Source organism: Onychostoma macrolepis, chromosome 07, assembly GCF_012432095.1.
Source record: "Onychostoma macrolepis isolate SWU-2019 chromosome 07, ASM1243209v1, whole genome shotgun sequence".
Classification (NCBI taxonomy): domain Eukaryota; kingdom Metazoa; phylum Chordata; class Actinopteri; order Cypriniformes; family Cyprinidae; genus Onychostoma; species Onychostoma macrolepis.
Window position 1 is genome coordinate 946,384 of NC_081161.1, and position 22,986 is coordinate 969,369.

Genomic DNA, 22,986 nt, shown 5'->3' on the forward strand with positions numbered 1-22,986 from the left:
CAGAGCCGGGCAGATGCCACTGTTCATGGGTAAAACGCTTGTCTTTTGTTCTGTGAACTAAATCTTATCCGATAGAAAATACTTAAACACATCAAATGTCTTTATCCCTCCCCGGAAGTTGTGTTTGTGAACTCAGAAGTCTCTGGGTCAGACAGTTACAAGCATAAATAAATTGAATTGTATTGTATTGTATGTATTGTATGTACACACACACTCACCGGCCACTTTATTAGGTACACCTGTTCAATTGCTTGGTAACACAGATTGCTAATCAGCCAACCACATGGCAGCAATTCAATGGATTTGGGCATCTAGATGTGGTGAAGACGACTTGCTGAAGTTCAAACCGAGCATCAGAATGGGGAAGAAAGGGGATTTAAGTGACTTTGAACGTGGAATGGTTGTTGGTGCCAGACGGGCTGATCTGAGTATTTCAAAAACTGCTGATCTACTGGGATTTTCACGCACAACCATCTCTAGGGTTTACAGAGAAGGGTCCGAAAAAGAGAAAATATCCAGTGAGCAGCAGTTGCGTGGACGAAAATGCCTTGTGGATGTCAGAGGTCAGAGGAGAATGGGCAGACTGGTTAGAGATGATAGAAAGGCAACAGTAAATCAAATAACCACTCCTGTCAGCGAACAGGAAACGGAGGCTACAATTCGCACAGGCTCACCAAAATTGGACAATAGAAGATTGGAAAAACGTTGCCTGGTCTGATGAGTCTCGATTTCTGCTGCGACATTCAGATGGTAGGGTCAGAATTTGGCGTAAAGAACATGAAAGCATGGATCCATCCTGCCTTGTCTCAACAGTTCAGGCCGGTGGTGCTGGTGTAATGGTGCGGGGGATACTTTGAGCCCCTTAGTACCAATTGAGCATTGTTTAAACGCCACAGCCTACCTGAGTATTGTTGCTGACCATGTCCATCCCTTTATGACTACAGTGTACCCATCTTCCGATGGCTACTTCCAGCAGGATAATGCACCTTGTCACAAAGCTCAAATCATCTCAGACTGAATTAATCTGTACATTTTGGTGCATGTAAGTGTTGCTGAAATGGACAAACAAACATGTAGCCTTTAAATATATGCATTTTCACCTTGATTTTATGAACAGATTATTGTAGAGTGATATATGAACAAACCCCTCGGTAAAAAACTTCATTATATAGAGAGGAATTAAACTGTTAGTATTGGCGTACGTAAGTGCTGCTGAAGTGGAGGAAAAACTCTTTAAAGACATGGATTGGAACTTAAATCTAAAGGCACAAACAAATAAAGTGCAATAAAATAAACACTTAAATGTGTATTTTCACTGTTTTCCTTCCACTAATACTGCAATCCTGGAAGAGAATAGCCTGGCATCTTAAAATTGAACGGTGCATGAAAAACAGTGGTTTTGCTTGCAGTGTCCGGCCTCAAATTCAGTTAGCAAAATATTATGAATAGGCTGCTTCGCATCCTGGTCAGATTCAGTCAACTTTGTTCACGTTATGGTTTGGAATATCAAAGGTTGTGTTGTGATTTCATTTGCAGTGCTGGCGTGGGCAGGACGGGCGTCTTCATCACACTCAGCATCGTTCTGGAGCGCATGCGCTATGAAGGAGTGGTGGACATCTTCCAGACGGTCAAGATGCTAAGAACACAGCGGCCAGCGATGGTCCAGACCGAAGTACGTAACCGTTTCACACTTCTTCACTTCAGTCAGGATGTAAACGCAGATTAAAACAGCACATTACAGATAATAACGTCCAGGTCAGGTTAGTGATTAGGCTTTCAGACGTCCTCTCTGATTTTAGTCTGAAGTTTCCCAATGAAGAGTTTGTGACGGAATGAACGGATGCTTGGCTTTGTTCGGCCCGCAAACGCTCGTTCTCATTTATAACGACAAACCCTTCAGGTTAGCCATGCAAATTGGCTAAGATAAGCAATTTCACAGCTAACCCGCACAATGGCCTTTCCCAGCGTCAATGGGGGAAATTATTTTCTGCGATCAATGCGGACAGCGAGGTGATGAGGCTCGAATCTCACGCTCGGCGCAACACAATCCCTGCTTTTCACCTCGCAGACACGCGACACAAAAGCGCGGCATTAGAGTCGTGCGACCCTTCACGTCTCAGGCCACCGGGTTGATGTGTTGCTATGGAGATGAGGGGAGCCACGCATCTGTGAATTCACAGAGAAACCCATAACACCGTTCAGAAGATGTCACATTACCTCACACATGTGCTTTACCAAAAGATTGTGTTTAAAATGTCATAATTTCTTTCTGCCTAAATCCAGCTTCTTTTTGAAAACTAGACTGCCATCATGAATTCATGTCATTTCTGAGCTGATGTTCCTGCTCTTATCGTGAGCGATATGATAATGCATGTTATTCCACATTGTCTTCAAGATTTTGCATTGAAATTCAATAATAATAATAATAATAATGTCTTTGCATTTTTTTTTTATTCTTATCATCTGTCATATACACTTCCCAATGGATGAAGTCGAGTGAATTTTGTCTTTATTCTCTATTTTTTTAGACTGTAGCTAAGAATGCATTATTTAAAAATGCTGAAGATGTATCCTCTGGTTATGATTCAGCTCTGTTACAATTATATGTATGCCATATTAAATTATGTACTATAACAGAAAAAACAAAAAAAAAAAACAAACGGAACACAATCATTATTTTAAAACAATTCTTCAAAGCACATTTTTCTCTTTGTGAAAAGAAGCACACTTTACCACGTTTAAAGTTTTATAATTAATAAAAAGTTATTTATAATAATAATATAGTTTAAGTGTGAATTGTGTGTAATATTTTCTGAAACGTACTTGCATGTTCATTCTAATTAAATGTGAATTTATTGATTTTGTATTAAATGCATTTAGTTGAACAAAAGAGTGTTTTGACCCACTTAAGTAGGACTTAAGTACATCTTTATATGTAATTTCATAATTATTATTTTTTGTCTTTAAAATATGGTTAAAGTACTGCTGAATCTGAATGTGATGACTGCACACTTTAATGTAATTTATATTGAAACTTTTGTGTCATGTATTTAAACATATTTCTAATTACAGATTTGTAATGATTAAGTTGTAATTTAGAGCTTTTAAAATATATTACATTTAAATGTAATATTGAATAGCACACTACAGTTAAAATCATTAATCAAGTTCTTTACATGTGCTTTCGTATGTTATTCAACACATCAACACATCGTGTACTTTTTTAAAACGTGACAATAGATGATTGAAACACAATGATTTAGAATGTACTTTAAAGTAAATCTTTCAATTTGACATTATTACAAAGGTCACATTATAAAAGTGTTCATAAGTATGTTTAGAAACAGTAATGAAAGTGTCTCTCTTTTAAGTCCCTTATGTGGCCTTGCATTCATATTATATTATCTGCAAGTACGTTTTTAAGTATACTTTTAAAATTTGGAGTACGCTTCTTTTTCACAAGGGTTTCTTAAGTTTATATGCTTGGCAGTAAGGGAAGATCTTCAAATGTCAACCCTGTTACCAGGATTTACCTTGATTTTTTTTTTTTTTTTTTATAGTAAACGGTTCATAATTAAAAAGGTTACATCTAGAAAGGTTATATCAGCATTGAATTGTCTTTCTAAGGAAACCTTGTAGTTACAAATCTGTCCTGGCTGTTACCGTCAACCCTGTTACCTTTCTGAATTACGTCCAACATACTTTAAATCTCAATTAAAACATCTAGATGACTAGGTGCGCCGGTTTAAGAGAAATGAACACACACATCTGATCTGACTGAATGTTTGGCACAGATCTGACCCGTCTGTCTCTCTCTCTCTCTCTCTCTCTCTCTCTCTGTCCGTCTGTCTCTCAGGATCAGTACCAGTTTTGTTACAGAGCTGGGTTGGAGTATCTCGGGAGCTTCGACCACTATGCAACATAAGATCTTCGTCACGCTGTCAGGGAGACGGATCGGCCATCGGACATCCAGCGGTCATTTAATTCTTCTGAGCCATAAATACCTGCTTGTGAAAAGAACTTAAACTCTTCGATTACATGTTGGATGTGCAACGTAAACCTAGAAATACTTACAAATGACAATAAAAAGACAAATATCCAGGTGGACCAAGAAAAATCACCCCGATCTGACTTCAAAAGTAAATCATGAATAAATAAATAGTAATAATAATAATAATAATAATGATAATAATTTCAGACAGGTGAATCTAGACTGCTGAAGTGCGGAATAATCGCAGCTTCGAGGATTCATGAATCATAAAGGAGTCAACGAACACAGACGCTGTGAGACGGGGAGCTCGAGACACGGTGTAAAGAGAATTTGTTTTGTTCCACAATCAATACGAGGAGATACATCACTGATGAAGAGAGGAGACTTCATCACGACCACCACCACCACCACCATCATCATCATCATCATCATCGCCATCATCAAAGAAAACTAAATGAACAGAGCTGAAGTAATAACTACAACATGCCGATCGTTCGATTAGACGTCTGGAGAAACCACACAAATAATGCATACCAACTTTTGTTTCACGTTTCGTGGTGTTTTCCTCTCTTTTATGAAAGAATTCAGCGTAGACTGACTGTATTTCTCATGTTTTTTTTTTCTGATGTGCGCACCCATGTGCCCTCCTTCATTCATCGTTTTGCTGGTGGTTTGTGGCGTTTTGTTTCAAACACACACGCTGAATCATGGGGTGGGCAGAGTATAAAGGTTAGAAGATGTCTCAGTTCTTCCATGAGCAGAGAGAGAGAGAGATATTAATAAAGTCTTTATTTATATAACCTCGAAATGTATATTCACAAAATATAGATATATAGATGGTATAATATATGAAAATGATGGTGGGTTTTCCGCTGGAATGCACATCAGCAGGACGGACGGACAGACGGACACGCATCTTTTCTTGTGCAATAACTAGACGTTTTATGGCCGGAGGGTTCAATACGCGTCGGTTTAACGAGGGCGGGGCGATCGTCGTCATGTTCACAAGCTCATGGGTCAAAGGTCATCGTCATGCATCCGTTAGGCCACAGGTACAAAGACGTCCACGTGTTCATTCTTTTGCATTTAGAGTGCCTTATATTTATGCCTGTTCTTTTTTACGATATTCATTTAACGACGTGTATAGTTTAAGTAGTTCATGTACGAGTATTTATCGATTGATTTCCCACGCGTATGGATTTATAGTCTATGAAATTATATATGCAAATACGTAATTCCATCAATACTGTTTAATTTTCTGTGGCATTAATTTGGCTCAGAGAAAATAAAAATGACAAGGGTACGACAAAGAAAGAATGCGCACGATAACAGTCAGGCCCGATACTGTTAAGTCATTTCTGTTGTTATTTTGTTAGTTCCCCAAAGGCACCGAGGCAAATTATTTACGTCTTTTTAAGACCAAGCTTTGGCGTCAAATTCCCCGTCATTTTCAGTCGTCGGTGGCGGAAAATGAAATCAAATAAACGCCAAGATAAATGAAAGACCCTGACAAACCTGCAAAGCTCTTGCTGATAAGTTACTAAGTGTTTTAACGTGCGAATTTCACGACTAGAATATTACGATTCGACACTTGAACCTCACTGGCTTTGTGGATGTGCATTCCAGATGCTTATTTTCCCCTTTCTTGTTTCGAATAGAAAAAGCGTTGTATTGTTTTGACTCTTTCTGTTTCTGTTGATTTTGGATGTTTTCATCATCATATGTTGAGCAACAGGCAGCCGTTGCGTAACTGTCAGCGCCACCTAGTGTTCAGCGCTTCAATGTGCTCCACTTCAGCTTTTCTTTCCCTCTTCTGGATCTTATTTGATATGCATGAGTTCAACTGCAGTGGGGGCGAGTAGGAAGAATTGCACTTTGTATCTCTTTATCTCTATGCACTGCCCTACTGATTCCGCACCCATTACGGATTTTACTTGAACCCGACTGTACGAATCTCCTTCAGACTTCACTTGGTGTGTATGTAAATAACACAGAAAAGAGACTACCCAAGTAATGAGAGAGAGAAAAAAAAAAGATTAAGAGAAAGGAAAAACAAATCGGTTGCGAAAAAAAGAGCATCTTTAGCAGGTGATTTCAAAGTGTCACTTCTTCCCCCGTTGAAAGACTGAAGCGTCACGAGCGCAAACGTACACATGGTGTTTCTAAGCTCCCTGTTACTCTCACATCTGGATGCATAGACTGAAATTAATTCAATTCAATTGTAAAGAAAAAATGGCTTGTTAAAAAAAGAATCATGAAATTACCTCTGATTAGTTGTAAATGTAAACTGTTTTTTGATTTGATTTGATTTGATTATTTTTTTTCTTTCTGAATGAATGGAGTGCTTTTTATTTTCATACTTAGATGACATTGGTGAAAAGACACATCTGTACGAGAAGCCGTCCTTCTGTACTTTGCTGACACAAGTTCCATTTGTTATAAATGAATTCTATTAAAAAATGTAAGTGTTATGCACACGTGTTTCCTTCCTTCCCTCCTGTGAGCCGACGACCATCAACGGGAATGAATCATCCAATACTTCAGCTCTGTTATTGGAAAACATCACAGTGGTTTTTATTGTTTTATTTATTTTTAATTAATTGATTTATTTGCAGACTTTTTTTTTTCTTCTTTTTTTCCTAGTACAAAAAAATACTGCCTGTAAGTAATGTTGTCTAGTATGGTTATATTTGTAGTTAAGCTATTATTTGAGATTTCTGCACTGACCTTCAAGCCTTTTACATTTTGAATGTAACAGAGTTGAGTCAAAGCATTTCTGAAAGAAAAAAGTCATGGATTTTATTTATTTCTGATACTGTACAAAGCACAAAAATAATGACAGTAAGTAAGGGTAGTGTGGTGTGGTTATATTTGCTAGTTAAGACTGTTTGGTGATATTTTTGCACTCACCTTCAACCCCGTAACATTTTAAATGTAAAAAGTTTGACATTTAAAAAGATAAAAGTCATGGATTGAGTGATCTGTTTATTGATATTTTTTTTTTTTTTTTTAGGATTAGTAATGTAAACCAAAAAAAGGTGTTCTACATGGCTGTATTTAGGGTTCAGGGTTCATGCAAACAGCTCAACATGTTCTTTTACAAAGGAAAGGTCACACAACTCTACTGACATTTTTTTTCTCCTCAATATCTACATTAGCGTTCTGTCAGTTTATCCAAGTATTAAGCATGTCAAGATGATCTCAAAATGTCTATTTTTTGTTGATTTGTTGATTGCATTCCTATTCTGCTGTATGTTTTTTTTTTATATATATATATTTCATTCATGTTCATATTTTTAACCATCTTCAGGATGTTGCATTGCAATAGTAGAGCACATTTTGTTTTGTGAAGCCAAATGTAAATCGGATAGAAACCCAGTGAATCAAGCCGCGTGAAGTGAGTGCAAATGCCCTCCGTGAGCGTCCCGTCCAATCCTGCAGAGATTTCTGATGTTTTATGTGACACGAGAGAGAATCAAAACAGTGAGAATGATCTGATGAAAGAAGAGCACTTATGGGAGCAAATGGAGATTTGAGAGAGAAAGCGGGGCAGCAGGAACTGGAATGAAGGTTAATGATTCACATGTGCTCAAATCCCACAATGCCTCTGCTCTGTGTTCAAAAGTCTCCTGCTCTGCTTCAGGTTCTCTAGCAGAAAAAAAACCTGCAGTTACATCATATATAAGGCATTCCAGAGGGCATAATGTGGGAAGTTTGTATTTTGTATGAATTATTCAGTAAAACACCATTTATAATTTGCTGCACTGTAAAGTGTCTAAATGGGTGAGGAGGTGGCTGAAGGTCTGCTAATGTGTTCCTGATGTAAACAGACGTAATCTTTTCACAAATCCTTATATTTAGCTTTTGAAGGTTGCCATGTTTTCTGGAGTTGCGCTGTCATGACAACAAGCTGAAAGTTAGATATAAACTGACAGATACAAGGTAAGCAATGCAAGTTAAGATTTGTATGTTGAAGTCTAACGTTTAGCATTTGTCTGCTGCACTTCTGATTTTTAAGTAATTATGACTTTTTCAGAATATCAGAAATGCCAGAATTTCTGGGACTCTGAATTTTTTTTTTCTCTCCTTCGTAATTGTAAGTTTACATCTTGCAATTTTGACATTTTTCGTTTTCATAATTGCTCGTCATAGTAATTTTACATATTTTACGCTTTTTACTTTTTTTTTTTTTCTCAAAATTCTGAGTTTACACATTGCAGTGCTGTTTATGCCATAAAATTCAAATAAATATAAAATAAAATAAAATAAAGGAAGCTACTAGTTATCTCACAATTCTAACTTTTTTCTCTTAATTCTGACATTTTTCTTAGAAAATTTCACAATTTGGCTTTTTTTTTTTTTTTTTTATTCTGAGTTTACGTCTTGCAGTTCTGAATTTTTCCTAAGAGCTGCAAGTTTACATTTTGCAATGCTGTTGGTTCATTGATTGATTGATTGATTGATTGATTGTGGCTTTCGTAGGCGCTTGTGGTTTGTGTTGATGTTGAATGGCCTTCATCGCACTCGTGAAGCTGCAGTCAGTTCATATTGATTCAAGCGTCACGTGACGTCGTGCAGTGTTTGGTAATAATCCCGTGAAGCTTTTTCCGCCTGAGCGCTGCAGCCTTGCAGCCCTGCATAAAGCCTGCACCGTTCGCTTTGACCTCCGGGCACAAGGTGTCAATTATTCCGGGCTGGCAACAGCGAAGACTTCATCAGCCTAATCAAAATAAATCACCAGAGCAGCAGAAAGTGAGCGGCGTTAAGCTCTTTGCCGTTTCCCCCGAGACCCTCGGCCTCTTAACGGCAAGCAAATCCATTACAGCGGGAGCAGATGTGGCAACTCAGCGTTCAGCGCCGGTTTGGCCGGAGAACCCGCGATACGCCGCTCGACCGCCATTGAGAGCCACGCTCCTATCATAAAACCGGCTGTGACCAAACTGCTGTAATGAGAAAAGTGCATTTCTCAGGGATGGTGTGTGGAAAATCGAGTGGGAACTTCACAGTTCCTGCTGTTGCCTGCAGCGAGAGAATCAGTCTCTAATTCAAATAAGATGTCAAGTGCTGATCTTTTATTCCCTGTGACAGTCAGAGGCGGTTTGGAGTTCGGGATAATTTCAGCTGATAGTCGCCCTGCTGGAACCCTATCAGGCTTTTTCTGGAAGCCTGGACAGAATAATAATTAGGAATAAAACTGCTGTGATGTACATATGGCTGCGGAAATGCTCGTGGATTGTATTTGATGAGCTGCAAATGGTTGACCAAGTCTGAACGGAAGTTTGCCTCATGTTGCATCTTAATATCCACAATCATACACGGCATTCACAACCCAGATATGTAACCTGATGTATTTCAGTGTGAAACGGCTAGTAAAAGACACTTCATTTTATTGGTAGTAAGTAATGTGAGATGACAACATTGACAAAACAATTCCCATTCTCATGCATCCGTGAAAATTGCTTAAAATGATGTATTATTCATGCCAGGCCAGTAGGTGGCGATGTCACTTTCCTGTAGACTGAACACATAATACACGACATTACTGTTTTCACGCAATCACACAGAGACAATAATGGAAATGTTTTCAAAAGTTTGTGTTTTCAGGCCCACAAAATGAATGGCCAGAACATGTAAAAAGTTTTCAGTTTTTATTTGAAAACAGTGCTGTGTAAACAGCCCCTCAGAATCAATTGAATCACTTTTTTTCGTTATAAATAAATAATCATTAAAATATCTCCAATATAAAACCATATAGAAACCTTTACATGGGTTCACTGAAATTGACCACTAGCAGTGTTCAATATATTATATGTATATATATATATATATATATATATATATATATATATAATGGGCGGTGCATAGACTGCATCAGTGTCCGCCCCCTTTTTCAGCAGTCTTGGTTGGGATTTTTGGTAAGTCTTTGTTAAAATGTTACAAACCAATCAGCTATGGGAGAATCACAACATTACAAACTTTGATTTGAAGCAAAAATATTATTTAAAAATTGGACAAAAAGACAAAAATACAATACAAGACAAATGGCTTTAACGAGATAAAGAACTACAATCCTATGAAGCACTGTGAATGGCATAATCAGATTAAAAATGGAGAAACAAAACTATTCAAATATGCAAAATACGTAGAAACAAATGATTTTACATTTATCGCAAAACGTGTATATACAAATATTAAAATAGTGTGAAGAAATTGTGACAGACTCAGTTACGTCAGTTGCAGTGCTTCATGGGAGTGGGCGGAACTAAAGTCTTAATTTGCAGCAATTTGCTCTGTTTGATTCTCTGATTGTTTGAGATTTCATTGCAGACTCATGTGCAACGTAGTTTTTCACTAGAAATTAATTTGTTACAATTATTACAAATAAATAATAAGTTGAAATAATGCAGGCTGATGGCTTCAACAGAATACATGTGAGCGCGGTGACTCTTGATGCACTGACTCCAGCTTCAGTTCTCTCCTTGTGAAGCTCTCCCAAGTGTTTGAATCAGCTTTCCTGACATTATTCTCAAGCTTGCGTTCATCCCTGTTGCTTGAGCACCTTTTCCTACCCAATTTCTTTCTTCCTTCCAGTCAACTTTGCATTTAATATGCTTTGATACAGCACTCTGTGAACAGCCAGCCCTTTCAGTAATGACCTTCTGTGATTTACCCTCTTTGTGGAGGGTGTCAATGATTGTCTTCTGGAACATTGCCACTTCAGCAGTCTTCTCTATTATTGTGGTTTCAAAGAACAAGAGATACCCGGAATTTATATTGTAGGGATGGTCATTTAATGAAACTCAAATGTAAATATTCTAATATTTTGAGATACTAATATTTTTGACTTTCATGAGCTGTAAGCTCTAATCATCAAAATTAAAAAAAGAAAAAAAAAAAAACTTTTGAAATTTTACTTTACATGTAATGGATCTAGAATATGTGAAAGTTTCACCTTTTGAAATAAGTCACAAAAAAATAATGAACTTTTTCACAATATTCAAATTTTTTGAGATGCACCTTGTTATCAATCAATTTTGTTATAAAGAAAGTGAATGGGATTAGTTCTTCCAGACCTGACTGTTGCAATTGTTTCGTAATAATGACCTTCCCATTAACAAGAAAACCTGTGACAAGTATTAAAGTAAACGGAGTCCATTGTGGTTTGATGTTAAAGAGGTTTCTAGCACCCAAGAATAACCCGTTTGATTGTGAGCGCGAGCGTTTGGTTTTCTGGACAAGGCTTTTTCCACAGGCGCAGGTGAGCGTTTCTAATTCTCCACAGCCCCAGCTCGTTACGCGTCTGTCAGTCAGCCGGAGCTGCGCCAGGCCCGCAGAGCTGTTTTGTGACGCTGTGAAATTGATAGTCTCCCTCCGCTCAACTCATCCGGGCCTCCGCCGTCTGAGGCCAATTCCATTTTCCTCTTGGAGCGAATGTCCTACCTGAGGCAGCAGAGCGGTGAAGAAGCCTTTCTCTGCCCCGCTGCTGCATTCGCCGATGTTCCGCTGTGACACGCTGCGATGCTCCCATTACACTAACGCAGACGACCCGGGGACAAACATGGGACGACACAATGAAGGCAAGGGACATTACAGAATAATACAGAGAGAGAGAGAGAGAGAGTAAGAGAGATCACCGCTAAACAAAAATCAAGGTACAGTGGCACTTGGGAAAACCACGATAGCAGGCTTACCTTTAAACATTAAACCATACCCAGTCCTATAGGATTAGCATATTAATACGCTTCCAGGTTATTACATGAAATCTAGTCTTTTCGTTTTAAAAAGACATCGAATGTCTTAATGTTAAAGGGTTAGTTCACCCAAAAATGAAAATGATCCTGTTATTTACTCACACTCAAGCCATCCTAGGTGTATATGACTTTCTTCTTTCAGACCAATCCAATCAGAGTCCACAGTCCAAAACATGTAAAATAAAGTGCGCAAATCTATAAAAAAACATGACTTACACGGCTCCGGGGGGTAAATAAAGGCCTCCTGTAGTGAATCCATGTGTTTTTGTAAGAAAAAAAAAAATCCATATTTCAAACGTAATAAACACATCTCTCTCACTTCATCTATCTGTCATAAGCGGAAGCTGTTCCGGCGGATGACGTAGGACGTCGGTGTCACGTGATTTTTTTTATATTAAATATTGGGGGTTTAATGGGAAACTTAAGGCATTCAAGTATTCACCATGTGTTTTTTTTTTTTGTTAAAAAATCCAGGGATGTGGCTAAAATCAGACTCAAGTAATGGACTTAAAACATGTTGTGTTTTGGTAGTAATGTGAAAGTGAATAACATTTTTTTTTTTTTTTATAAAAACGTTTTAGTTTCAAAATTTAAAATTAAAACACACAATAGAATCTAAAACATGTTCTTCCACAGAAGAACAAAACAACCAAAAGAGATGTAATTTATTGTGACAGCTACGTGTATCGTAACATATTCTTAGGAAATTCCCAGTTCATAAGTGCTTTTAATCACTCTTTGTACTGTGTGACTGCAGTTTGGCCCGTAAAGTAACCTCAGTGCTGTTTGAAAGCGACAGATCGTTCCTGCTTGTTTACGACAAACATAAAGGAACAGCATGAATCATATTCTGAGAGAAAACAATTAACCTTTATTAAAAGCGGCTAATTGCGCTCCTTCATTACCCATCATGCACGAGTGGTGCTGAGAGGGGTGAAGGAGCGTCACCATGGTAACCGCGTGTCAGAGTAAGTGACAGCACACCTGAGCGACGAGTGACATTTACAGAAACACGCCTAACCAAACTGGCTTTCTCTTCTACGATCACAGAGCGTGCGTCTGGAGTCGTCCCAGCATGCTGTTTGGTCTCAGCTGGAATAATCGATGGAAGAGAACGAGAGCGTCAATCAGAAGTGGAAATATGAGGTAACTGCAGCTGCTGCGGATGCAAGTGTTCATGGAAAGAGCCGCTTGCGAAAAAAGATGGGACACAAATTTCATCCAGTGTAAATGTTTGGTGCTGTGCCCCAGCAAAATCTCACTGAAAGCTCAATTTTTGTGATATCAACCTCAAGTTTGAACAAAACTTTTTTCGATTTATGGCTTTGATTTTCACACAGTTAACATTTTTGAAAATGTTTCGGAAATATAATAAATTCCATATAAAATTTACAAATACTATTTTTGTGCATTTTTCATAATAATAAACATAATTATTTAATAATAAATTACTTTTTTTCACCGGCAATAATCATCAATAAAAATTGTGCTTATATACACACACACACACACACACACATATATATATATATATATATATATATATATATATATATATATATATATAATAAAATTAACCTTTAAAAAAAAAATTTTATTAAAAAAAGAAGATTTCTAAGTATAACAGAACAAACTAAACAAAAATAATGAAAGACTACAGTGGCATTTAATAATAATAATAATAAACTAATAAATGCGACAAAAACAACAAAACTTACTAAAAAGTTGACTTAAATGAAAACAGAAGATTTAAAGATATAAAAAAGGTATAAAAAGAAATATATAATTATTAGTTAAAAAAAAAAAATGTAGCCTAAATCATAAAAAAAAAAAAAAAACGAAAATAACACTGGTGTGGACATTTAAATGCACACAAACTTCATGACCTGCATTATATTTTCTGTATGTTTATTACATATTAATTTATGATTACGGCACTTAATTTAGACACGTGTAATTACCAATTATAACTTGAGTTATGAAAATCTGAAATGTCATACAGAGATGTTTTGAATCCTGCGATTTTTATTTTAATTTTTTTTTCCATCCAGAACTTTGGTCTTATTCACAGTGGTGGATACATGCGACTCCCAGAATGCATTTCTCTGGTTATCGGAAAATACAGCAGCTCATGCTAAGAGAAGAGCAGTGATGTCTGTTAAGACTGGAGAGTACTCTAGATGGAAGTATGGAAATAATACATACTTTACATACTCATAGAAAACACTGTCATGGAAGGAGTTTTGCTTCATTTTATGTCAGTATCTGCTGTACTGTTATAAAGATCGATTTACATTACAAACATCAAAATTGTATCATAGAAATATCAGCGTGTGCCCCAAATTGCATATTTTAGCTCAGTTTGGGTTTCTGAAAAAAATTAGGCAGATTTTTTCCCCTCCATAATCTCACTATATCAGACTACATGAACAAGACACTGTGTATGTATGTGTGTATATGTATATGTATATGTATGTGTATATATATATATATATATATATATATATATATATATATATATATATATATATATATATATCAGTATATATTAAACTTCAAACTGTTGCTTCTAGCTAAAATATGAGTCTATAGTCCATAAAAAGTGTTCTGGTGTGAATCAGGAGAGAAATCTGCAGATCAAGCAGCATTTACAAGACAAAACAGCTCTAAACTAATATGTGGCTGGATTTTGATGTGAGAGACAACAGGAGATGCACTTTTTCACTTGAGGAAGCATTATTATGGATTATGGACTCGTATTTTAGTTAAAAAAAAAAAACACATTAATGCTGGATTTGTTTCAGCTTTTGTCTTCTCCAGATGTTAACTGATGGACTGGAGTGCTGTGGATTATTGTGATGTTTTTATCAGCTGTTTGGACTCTCATTCTGACGGCACCCATTCACTGCAGAGCATCCATTGCTAAGACACTGATGCAGAGACACACTTCTACAAACCTGATGAAGAAACACACTCATCCAAATCTTGGATGATCTGAGGGTGAGCATATTTTCAGCACATTTTCATTTCTGGGTGAACCATTCCTTTAAGGAATGATTTTCTGTAGAGCTGCTGTTTTTGTTGTTGAGAAATCCCACTTGCTGATTAATCAATTTAAAAAATATACACTTTCTGATCCCCATTTTAGCACCACTCTTCAGAAGAGAAACTGGCTCATGATACCGATCTGAACACAGCTTTTGTCTTGTGCAGATGTTTTTTCACTGAAAGCATGCAACAGATGTTACTCTAATGCAAAACCATAGAAAAACACGACACAACTCACTCACTCACTCCCAGCATGCACTCGGACAGAGAGAAAGAGACGGCGCAGAATACGATCCATCTCTTAGACATATGAACCATCAAACATAGGCCTACATGAGAAAAACAGCCACAGCAGCACGACAGCGACACACAGCCGTGATTTACCGAGAGCCGAGCCTGAGAAAGAGGCACATTTCTCTTCCGCTGATGGTGTGTGTGTGTGTGTGTGTGTGTGTGTGTAGGAAGCGCCGTTTTCTTGTTTATGTGCTTTAATAGGATTCGATTTTATAGATTTTTTTGGCAATCGCCTCCCCCAAAATTCCTCATCCGGTTGCGGCGTGATAAATTCATGGGATTAAAAACGGCTCTCCGGCCTCTAAACGAGTGTGAAAAATAACAAAGATTCCTCCACCTGTGTGAACCCATAAAACACAGGCGGAGGAAACAAAATACAAAAAAGCGGCTAATGTCCAGGAACGTGTTTGCGCTCAAACGCTTGTGGCGCAGATCTCTGGGAGCTGATCTGATTATCAGCATGGAAGCTGTGGGCCGATCGCAGCTCAGCTTAATTTAAACAGGGATTAAAAGTCAAAACTACCCTGTTAGCTTTTAAAACTCATCGGATTATAGGAGGGAATTACACATCTGCTTCAGTTCCCACCTGTTTGCTGCTCCTGCGCTGATATAAAGGTGTCGTCTACATTCATTTGTGTTCTACGCTCTGCACAAAATCACAATAAAATGTTCCTCAAGAGTGATTGCGCTACTGCTGCATTGATGGAGAAGATGATGAATTATTGATCAATAAAGAGTTCATTAAACTAATTATTTCATGTCTCCAGTTGTGCCGAGTGGATGACACTTCCTGTGTGGCAGGTTTAAAAAAAAAAAAAAAAGTTTTTGAATCATTTAAATTACATTTACATTTATGCATTTAGCAGACACTTTTATCCAAAGCGACTTACAATTGCGGAATACATCAAGCGATTCATCTTACAGAGGAAAATAGACACAGGAAGTGCTCATAATACCAAGTTTCAAGCATTGTTCAAATAAGTACAAGCTAGACAGGGAAAGATTAAAGAAAATATAATAATATTTTTTTTTTTTTTTTAAGATAAGGTCAGATAGTGACGAAAGAATTGTTTTCAGCTGTCGCTTCGATCAGTTATCTAAAATACTAACATATTAAACTTTATTATTAAACTTTAACACACTTTTCTATTGTTATGAAAATAATCAAATTTAAAAGAACATACTTGAGTGTGAACTGAATGTAATGTTTTCAAACACAATGTTAATTGCAATTAAATTAAAGTGTATTATAGTTTAAATTTATATAAAATGCAATTAGTTGAACTTTAAGTTTACCCACTTAAGTAGGACTTACATATATTGTCTTTGAAATATGGTTAAAAAAATGCTGATTGTACTAAACTAAAATATACTTTAATGACATTTCTATTGGAAGTTGTGTAATGTATTTAAATGATGAATTTGCAATTTAGTACATTTAAAATGTTAATTTAACGTATTATTGAATAAAACACTACATTTAAAGGATAATCAAGTTCTTTACATGTGCTTTACTATGTTAGTCAACACAACAGAATTTAAAATGTACTTTAAAGTTAAACTTCACGTCACGTTATAAAAGTGTACTTAAGTGTTTAGAATCACAGTCATGAAAGTCTTTATCTTTAAGTCACTTAAGTGAACTTTTATTAAATATGAAATTAATGAAGTAAAAGGTCACTTAAGTGACTTTTACTTCTCTAATTTTAAAGTCACTTAAGTGGCATTAGTTCACTTAAGTACAATAAAGTACACTTTTATCTGCGGGTGTAGCATTTTTTTTTTTTTTTTCAATTGTAGCATATAAATGTTCACTTTTTTACAGCATGCAAGACATTCTTCAGATGCATCAGAGAACTTGTTTTTGTAAGTGTCTTGGAAAAGAAATACCCAGCGTGAGTGGAACTGTTTGATTCCTGCATTTCCAACAGGATTATGATCAGAGACTGGCGCCCACAGCAAACACATTCACACAGAGCAGATTAACCCTGGAGTCGGTGTTTAAGGTAAAGAAGAAGTCAAGAGTGTTGAACTGTCAACAGCAAATAAATAATAGTCATACATTATCACCTCTCTTAATGAAAAATAAAGTCAGATTTTTATTGTCACATCACATATTTCCACACGAGGTGCTAAATCAGGCATCAACATGGACTTGGACTCTGCATTTGTTTTCTCTTTCAGGTCGACTGCTGTCATGGTGGAGCAACAGTTTGAAGGGAATCTTGCTGAGTAAGTCAGATTTTTATGTCTCCAGCTATCAGGTTTAATGGCATAGACATTTGAAGGAAATTTTATCGTTCCCCTGAGAACGGAGGTTTATTACCACCACAGTAACACGCAAACACAAGGTGTGCTTGCTATATACTGGACAAGCATTCGCTGTGTTTCTTGCTGGAAAAACATCACAATGTTTAGTCAGACACTGCAATGCAATGACACTATCTAAACTAAACTCAGCTTACAACTCCACTTAACTTGAGTTAACTTGAACAAGTTTAAAGATGTACTGTATGAGTGTTCAGTACTGTAGTACTCGAGACCAGACTCATGGACTCAAAGAAGTCTTGATTCTCGAACCAGAAAAAGTCGCTTATAGTCTTTACCAATACTTAAAATGATGAAAATACAAAATAAATACATGTCATACATATAATGTTATACATTGTGTGGCTTGAGGCATGATCAGCTTTATTACTGTAAACAGAACAGGGGATATTTAACTCAAATAAGAAATAAAAATTTGAAAACAATTAACTAAATTAACAAATATACGCTAAATATATATATCAATTAATTAGTAAAAGTCATACTTACAGAACAGAGAGAAGTGAAAAACATAAAGCATGCAAATTAATTAATTTTCATATATAGTTTAAACACATTGGTATAAAATCTGAATCACTGGTAAAAATGGACAGGGTCACTATGTTGCTGAGTAAAAAAAAAAAAGAATCCACACTAAGATGAGATTAACCTGGGAAGTTTAACTAGTTACATAAATATATAATTCCATTGTTCTCCATTTTGTGCGGTGAATCCTAATCCTCCTTCAAACACATTTAAATCTGTGCATTAGATGTTGAACCTGCTCTAGATTTCTGCTTTCGTGTAAAGCGCCGCTCTCCTGAATCAGCCTCAGTTAACGTCTGCATTGGTCTTTAGATGTCAGACTCACAGTAAATAGTTCTCACTTCATCTAACTTATGATTCATACAGTATCTCATTTTATACTAAGCAGCAAATATTTTTAAAATGAACATGAATCTATGTACATAATTTGAATTAGATGTGAAACATATTTGATCCCTTCACATGATCCCTATAAATTCACCAGGATTGCAAATGGCTTCATAAAGCGCTTAGACTCTTTAAATGTGGACTAAACCTCTCTCGATCTCAGACCTGACCTACTCTGGTCCTGGCCTGCACTCAGATGAGCCGGTCCTCAAACCTGAGCTTCATTTAAAGGGGTGGTTTACTGCGATTTCACTTTTTTCATTTTAAATAGTGTGTAATGTTGCTGTTGGTGCATGAACAGTATCTGCAAAGTTGAGGCGCTGAAAGTTCAACGTAAGCGGAGATATTGTCTTTTAAAAATCAGGAAGTTTAATGCCTACAAAAACGACTCCGATGGGACTACAACGAGATACTTCCCGGGTTGCATACGTAAAAAACCCATCAAACCCCTCCCTCCGGAACATGCCAAAGAGGGGGCAAGGCCATGTTCTGTGGCTGTGTCGAAGAGGAAGAGTTATAGTGGAGAGTTGTAGCCATGCCGTCGAAGCGGTGTTATTTTCACCCAGCTGTCAGGTCTTCTGTGTTCAGGCTTCCTAAGGACGCTGTAGTTCGTCAACAATGGTTAAAATTTATGTTTGATTATGTTCCTGACAATTACAATCCTAATTTAGCTCTCTGTGCCGCGCATTTTACGGAAGACAGCTTCCAGAATCTACACGAGTTCAATGCCGGATTCACACAGAAACTATTACTAAAACATGGAGCAGTTCCAACTTTAAAACCACAGGCAGCGGTTGTTGGGCCACAACCTGTAAGTAAGATTTAATCATTTTAAATGTATTTGCATGTATAATTTCAGACGTAATGTTTTAGTTTTATCAACGACGTAAACAAATGCCAACGCTGGCTTTAGTAGCCAGTTAGTTAAATGCTATTTCGTGTGTCTATGACAAACGCGTACAAACATTTTGGACCTGAATTTGTAATTATGTACTAATTTTGTAAATGTATTTCCCATGTATACTTTATGACGTAATTTTTCGATTTGATCAAGAACGTAAACGCAAGCCAACGCTGTTTGGTTTTAGTGGCCAGTTAGTTTGATGCTATTTTGTGTGTATAAGACAAACGTGTTCAAACTTCAAAAATTGATATGTAATCACAACAGCAAACTTCCATTCAGAAACGTTTTGTAAGAGCCGTGCTTGCGGAAGTTCTGCTTGACTCTCTTCATTACCGCTTTCTGGGTCTGATTCTGGCTCAAACTGATACGGCAATATTGACACCATTATTTACATTTGACCGGAACACATGCAGCGGTCGCCCGTGAAGGGAATGGGCGTGACTTTTCCGGACAATGTGTAGTACGCAGTTTAGCCAATCACAACACACCGGCCCAACTAACCAATCTGAGCCCATTGCCTGTTTCTGAGGGAGTGGTTTCATAGAATCAGGAAGTCAACCAGTCGTTCAAATGAAAGAGGAGAAAGCGGCTTACAATAAACGTGAAATATATGAAAAATAAGGCGTTTTTTAACAAACGAAACATGAAGACATGTTATATTGCATAAACACAATCAAGCAAAGAAAAAAAGCAGTAAACCACCCCTTTAATACCGAGGTCATGTGTACATTCGATTGTTTTGATAATTATACATAAAAGTTAATATTATACACATTTAAAATCAACACTTTGCAATAGATTTGCATTAGTAAATGTGGTTTCACTTTATTTTGATGGTCCCTTTAACACATTCTGTTGACTATAAGTAACGTTGCACATACATATACACTACCTGTCATTAGAGTGTTAGTAGTGTATTAGTTGACTGGTAGGGTTAGGGTTAGAATAAATTGACATGTACTTGCAAATTTACTTATAGTCAGCAGATTATTTGTTGGGAGACTATCACTATAAAGAGTTAGCAGATAATAATCAGACAGTCTACTAATACTCTACTGAGAATTTGTTGACTCATAAGTGCAAAGTTATTTATTGTCAAATAATGTTCAAAAGGGACCATCAAAATAAAGTGTTACCGTAAATGTTAATTGATGCATTAACTAACATTAACTAATACAAATTACTACATTTTGTAACAGTATTCAATAATCTCTACTAATGTCAGATAATGTTAGTTAATACAATTACAACTGTTCATTATTGGTTCATGCCTGCTCAGGTCCATTAAATCATATTAACAGATCAACTTTTGATTTTAATAATGCATTAGTAAATGTTGAAATTAATATGAACTGAGATTAATAAATTAAGTATTTTTCATTGTCAGTTTATGTTAGCTAATGCAATTAACTAATGTTCACAAATGGAACCGTAGTGTAAAGCATTTCCAAAGTAATGAAATAGTAAATCAATTCTATAATTTTTATAATATTTTTACATTTAATGTTGTTGTTTATTATTATTATTATTATTATTATTTATATATTATAATATTATTTTAGTTCATATTTCATTTATTTACTGTATATTTTTATTCTCAAAACAAGACTCTTATTTTTGTTTAAGCAAGACTGTTCCCCCAGTATGTTTGCTGTTCATCTGATAAATGGTTTATCATCTTTAAGATTTGGTCTTTGCATTGGAAGCTGTTGATTCAGGATCAGGTGTGGATGCATGCAGCTGGTTTTGTGTAGATACGTGGCGGTGTTTCAGCACATTCATCTACACGCCATGCCACAAACGAATCCAGCCGTCTCAGTGTTTACATGAGAGTCATAACACACTGTTTTCAGATGAGAACGTCCTGTCAGCGATGTACAGGAACACTTTCACTCCTGAATAAAACATCAGGCTCTCTCTGAGAGCGGCGGCGTGTAGCTGTCGACTAAACCAAAGAGGAAGAATCTGCAGGATGTTCTCGGCCGATCAGAGGTTGTCACAAATACACGCTTTCCTTTGATAAAGCACTCATTCACATGGAGAGATTCTCCAGAGAGCACATTATACAAAACCGCTTCAAAAACAGACTCTGCCACTGCTGTTTCCTTAAAATGACTTTAAAAACTCCTCTAGGAGTCTCAGACTGAATGCTGAAACACCAGCGAACAGTTCGTCTCATTTTAGGGTGTTATTTACAGGTGCGATCACATGTTGGATTTCATTCTTTCATGAGTTTAACACGTGTTATGTGGAGAAATATTTAAAGACTCGATTTGAATATGAGGTGTTTTCTCATCTAACTCTCGAAGAAATGTTTGACTGGTTTGTTTTTTGCTCCGTTAGATTATCCAGATGTGCGGAAATGGGTCGGTTCATTCATTGTTTATTAATATGTAAATAATGACTTTTCTAGCAGCTGATTTCAACTTTGTCTTCCTAAATGCATTAATTAGCCGTCCACTTGGAAAACTCAGTCTGCCTAAAAAGGTAAATATAAGACTGTTTTGATCATCTTTTGAACTATTGGCACTATCAAATTGTTGTTTGATCATTTGATGAATGTTTGACAGAAACACAAACCAAAAAAACCCCCCAAAAAAACATCACAAAACAACACATGGTGTTTGCACTGCAGTTTTCCCTCCAATAACTGATGTTATTGAGAAACTGGAGTTTTTTTGCTTGTTGTTTTTTTTTTTTTTTTGTAGTTTACTTGTAGGACGCATTTTAGGAAACAGGAAAATGAAAAAAGAAAAAAAAAAAAAATTATAATAATTATTGATTAAATCAATGCACTTAACATAAGTTTTCGACTGCAGGAGGAATGATAAAAATAAATATCCCCTCAAATCAAAGTAGTGAATGTTTATGCATGAACACATGTTCAACTTGTTGATGAGAAAATAAAAAGATGGTCATCGTTTAGTATTTTATGCAGAAAAGTTCCATACACATAGCTAGATACTGAAGTATCCTCTACTGATAAAAACTAAATAGCAAATCCTGCAACCCTTGGACAATAATCTATTCCAAGTGTGTGTCTAATAATAACACCTCTCGTATGATGCCAATCTCTGATGTTTGTCTGTCTGCTTCATTTGAATGATGAGAGAGCGGAGTCTTTAGTGTTTTAAAGGACTGTAAGTCTTCAGTAACGAGCTCCATCACAGCTCATTCCTGAATGCCTCAAAGCATCATAAACGCTCGTCAATACAGACACTTAAAACATCCTGGAGTGTTTGAGTAATGCAGCTCCACAATCATCAGTCATCTGTGTTTGTGATGCTTTTAAAGGGACAGTTCATCCAAAAATTTAATTCTGCCAGCATTTACTCGACTTAATTTCGTTTGACTATTTTTCAGCAGAACACAAAACTCATCACTCTTCAGTCTCTATGCATCTAAGGACTATTATATGCAATAGAGTAGAGGTGTCTTTAACATCGATTTCAAGCAGGATCTAATATGTAGAGAGAGGCTATTCCAGAGGTGTGGCATGGCCCTGATCAAGGCATGATCTCCTGTAGTTTTCAACGATTTTGGTACAATTAAAAGGAAACTCAGGCGATCTTAAAGGGATCATACGATGCGATTTCACGTTTTCTTTTCTCTTTGAAGTGTGAAGCTGTTTGTCCATAGATAAGATCCCTGAAGTTGCAAAGACTAAAGTCTCAAATCAAAGAGATATTCTTTATGAAAGTTAAGACTCAGCGATGCCCTCCTAAAACATCTCATTTAAACATACCCCCACTTGTCTA

At 36.5% G+C, this 22,986-nt stretch overlaps 1 protein-coding gene and 1 long non-coding RNA gene across 45 annotated transcripts in view; both read left to right on the top strand.

The window, feature by feature from the left end:
* The window catches only part of LOC131543457 (receptor-type tyrosine-protein phosphatase delta), a 336,697-nt gene extending 330,235 nt beyond the window's left edge, over window positions 1–6,462 (top strand). For all 44 annotated transcript variants that reach the window (XM_058780793.1, XM_058780808.1, XM_058780795.1 and 41 more), the window contains 2 exons: window positions 1,537–1,672; window positions 3,857–6,462. In XM_058780793.1, the coding sequence (XP_058636776.1) occupies window positions 1,537–1,672; window positions 3,857–3,925 (205 nt within the window). In that variant the 3' untranslated portion in view covers window positions 3,926–6,462. The remainder of the gene's footprint in view (window positions 1–1,536; window positions 1,673–3,856) is intronic.
* A 3,681-nt stretch (window positions 6,463–10,143) lies between these two features.
* LOC131543512 (uncharacterized) lies at window positions 10,144–17,783 on the top strand. The gene is made up of 4 exons (XR_009271921.1): window positions 10,144–12,888; window positions 13,794–14,742; window positions 17,016–17,090; window positions 17,269–17,783. It is a non-coding gene; the product is annotated as an uncharacterized LOC131543512 (long non-coding RNA).
* Window positions 17,784–22,986: the final 5,203 nt, after the last annotated feature.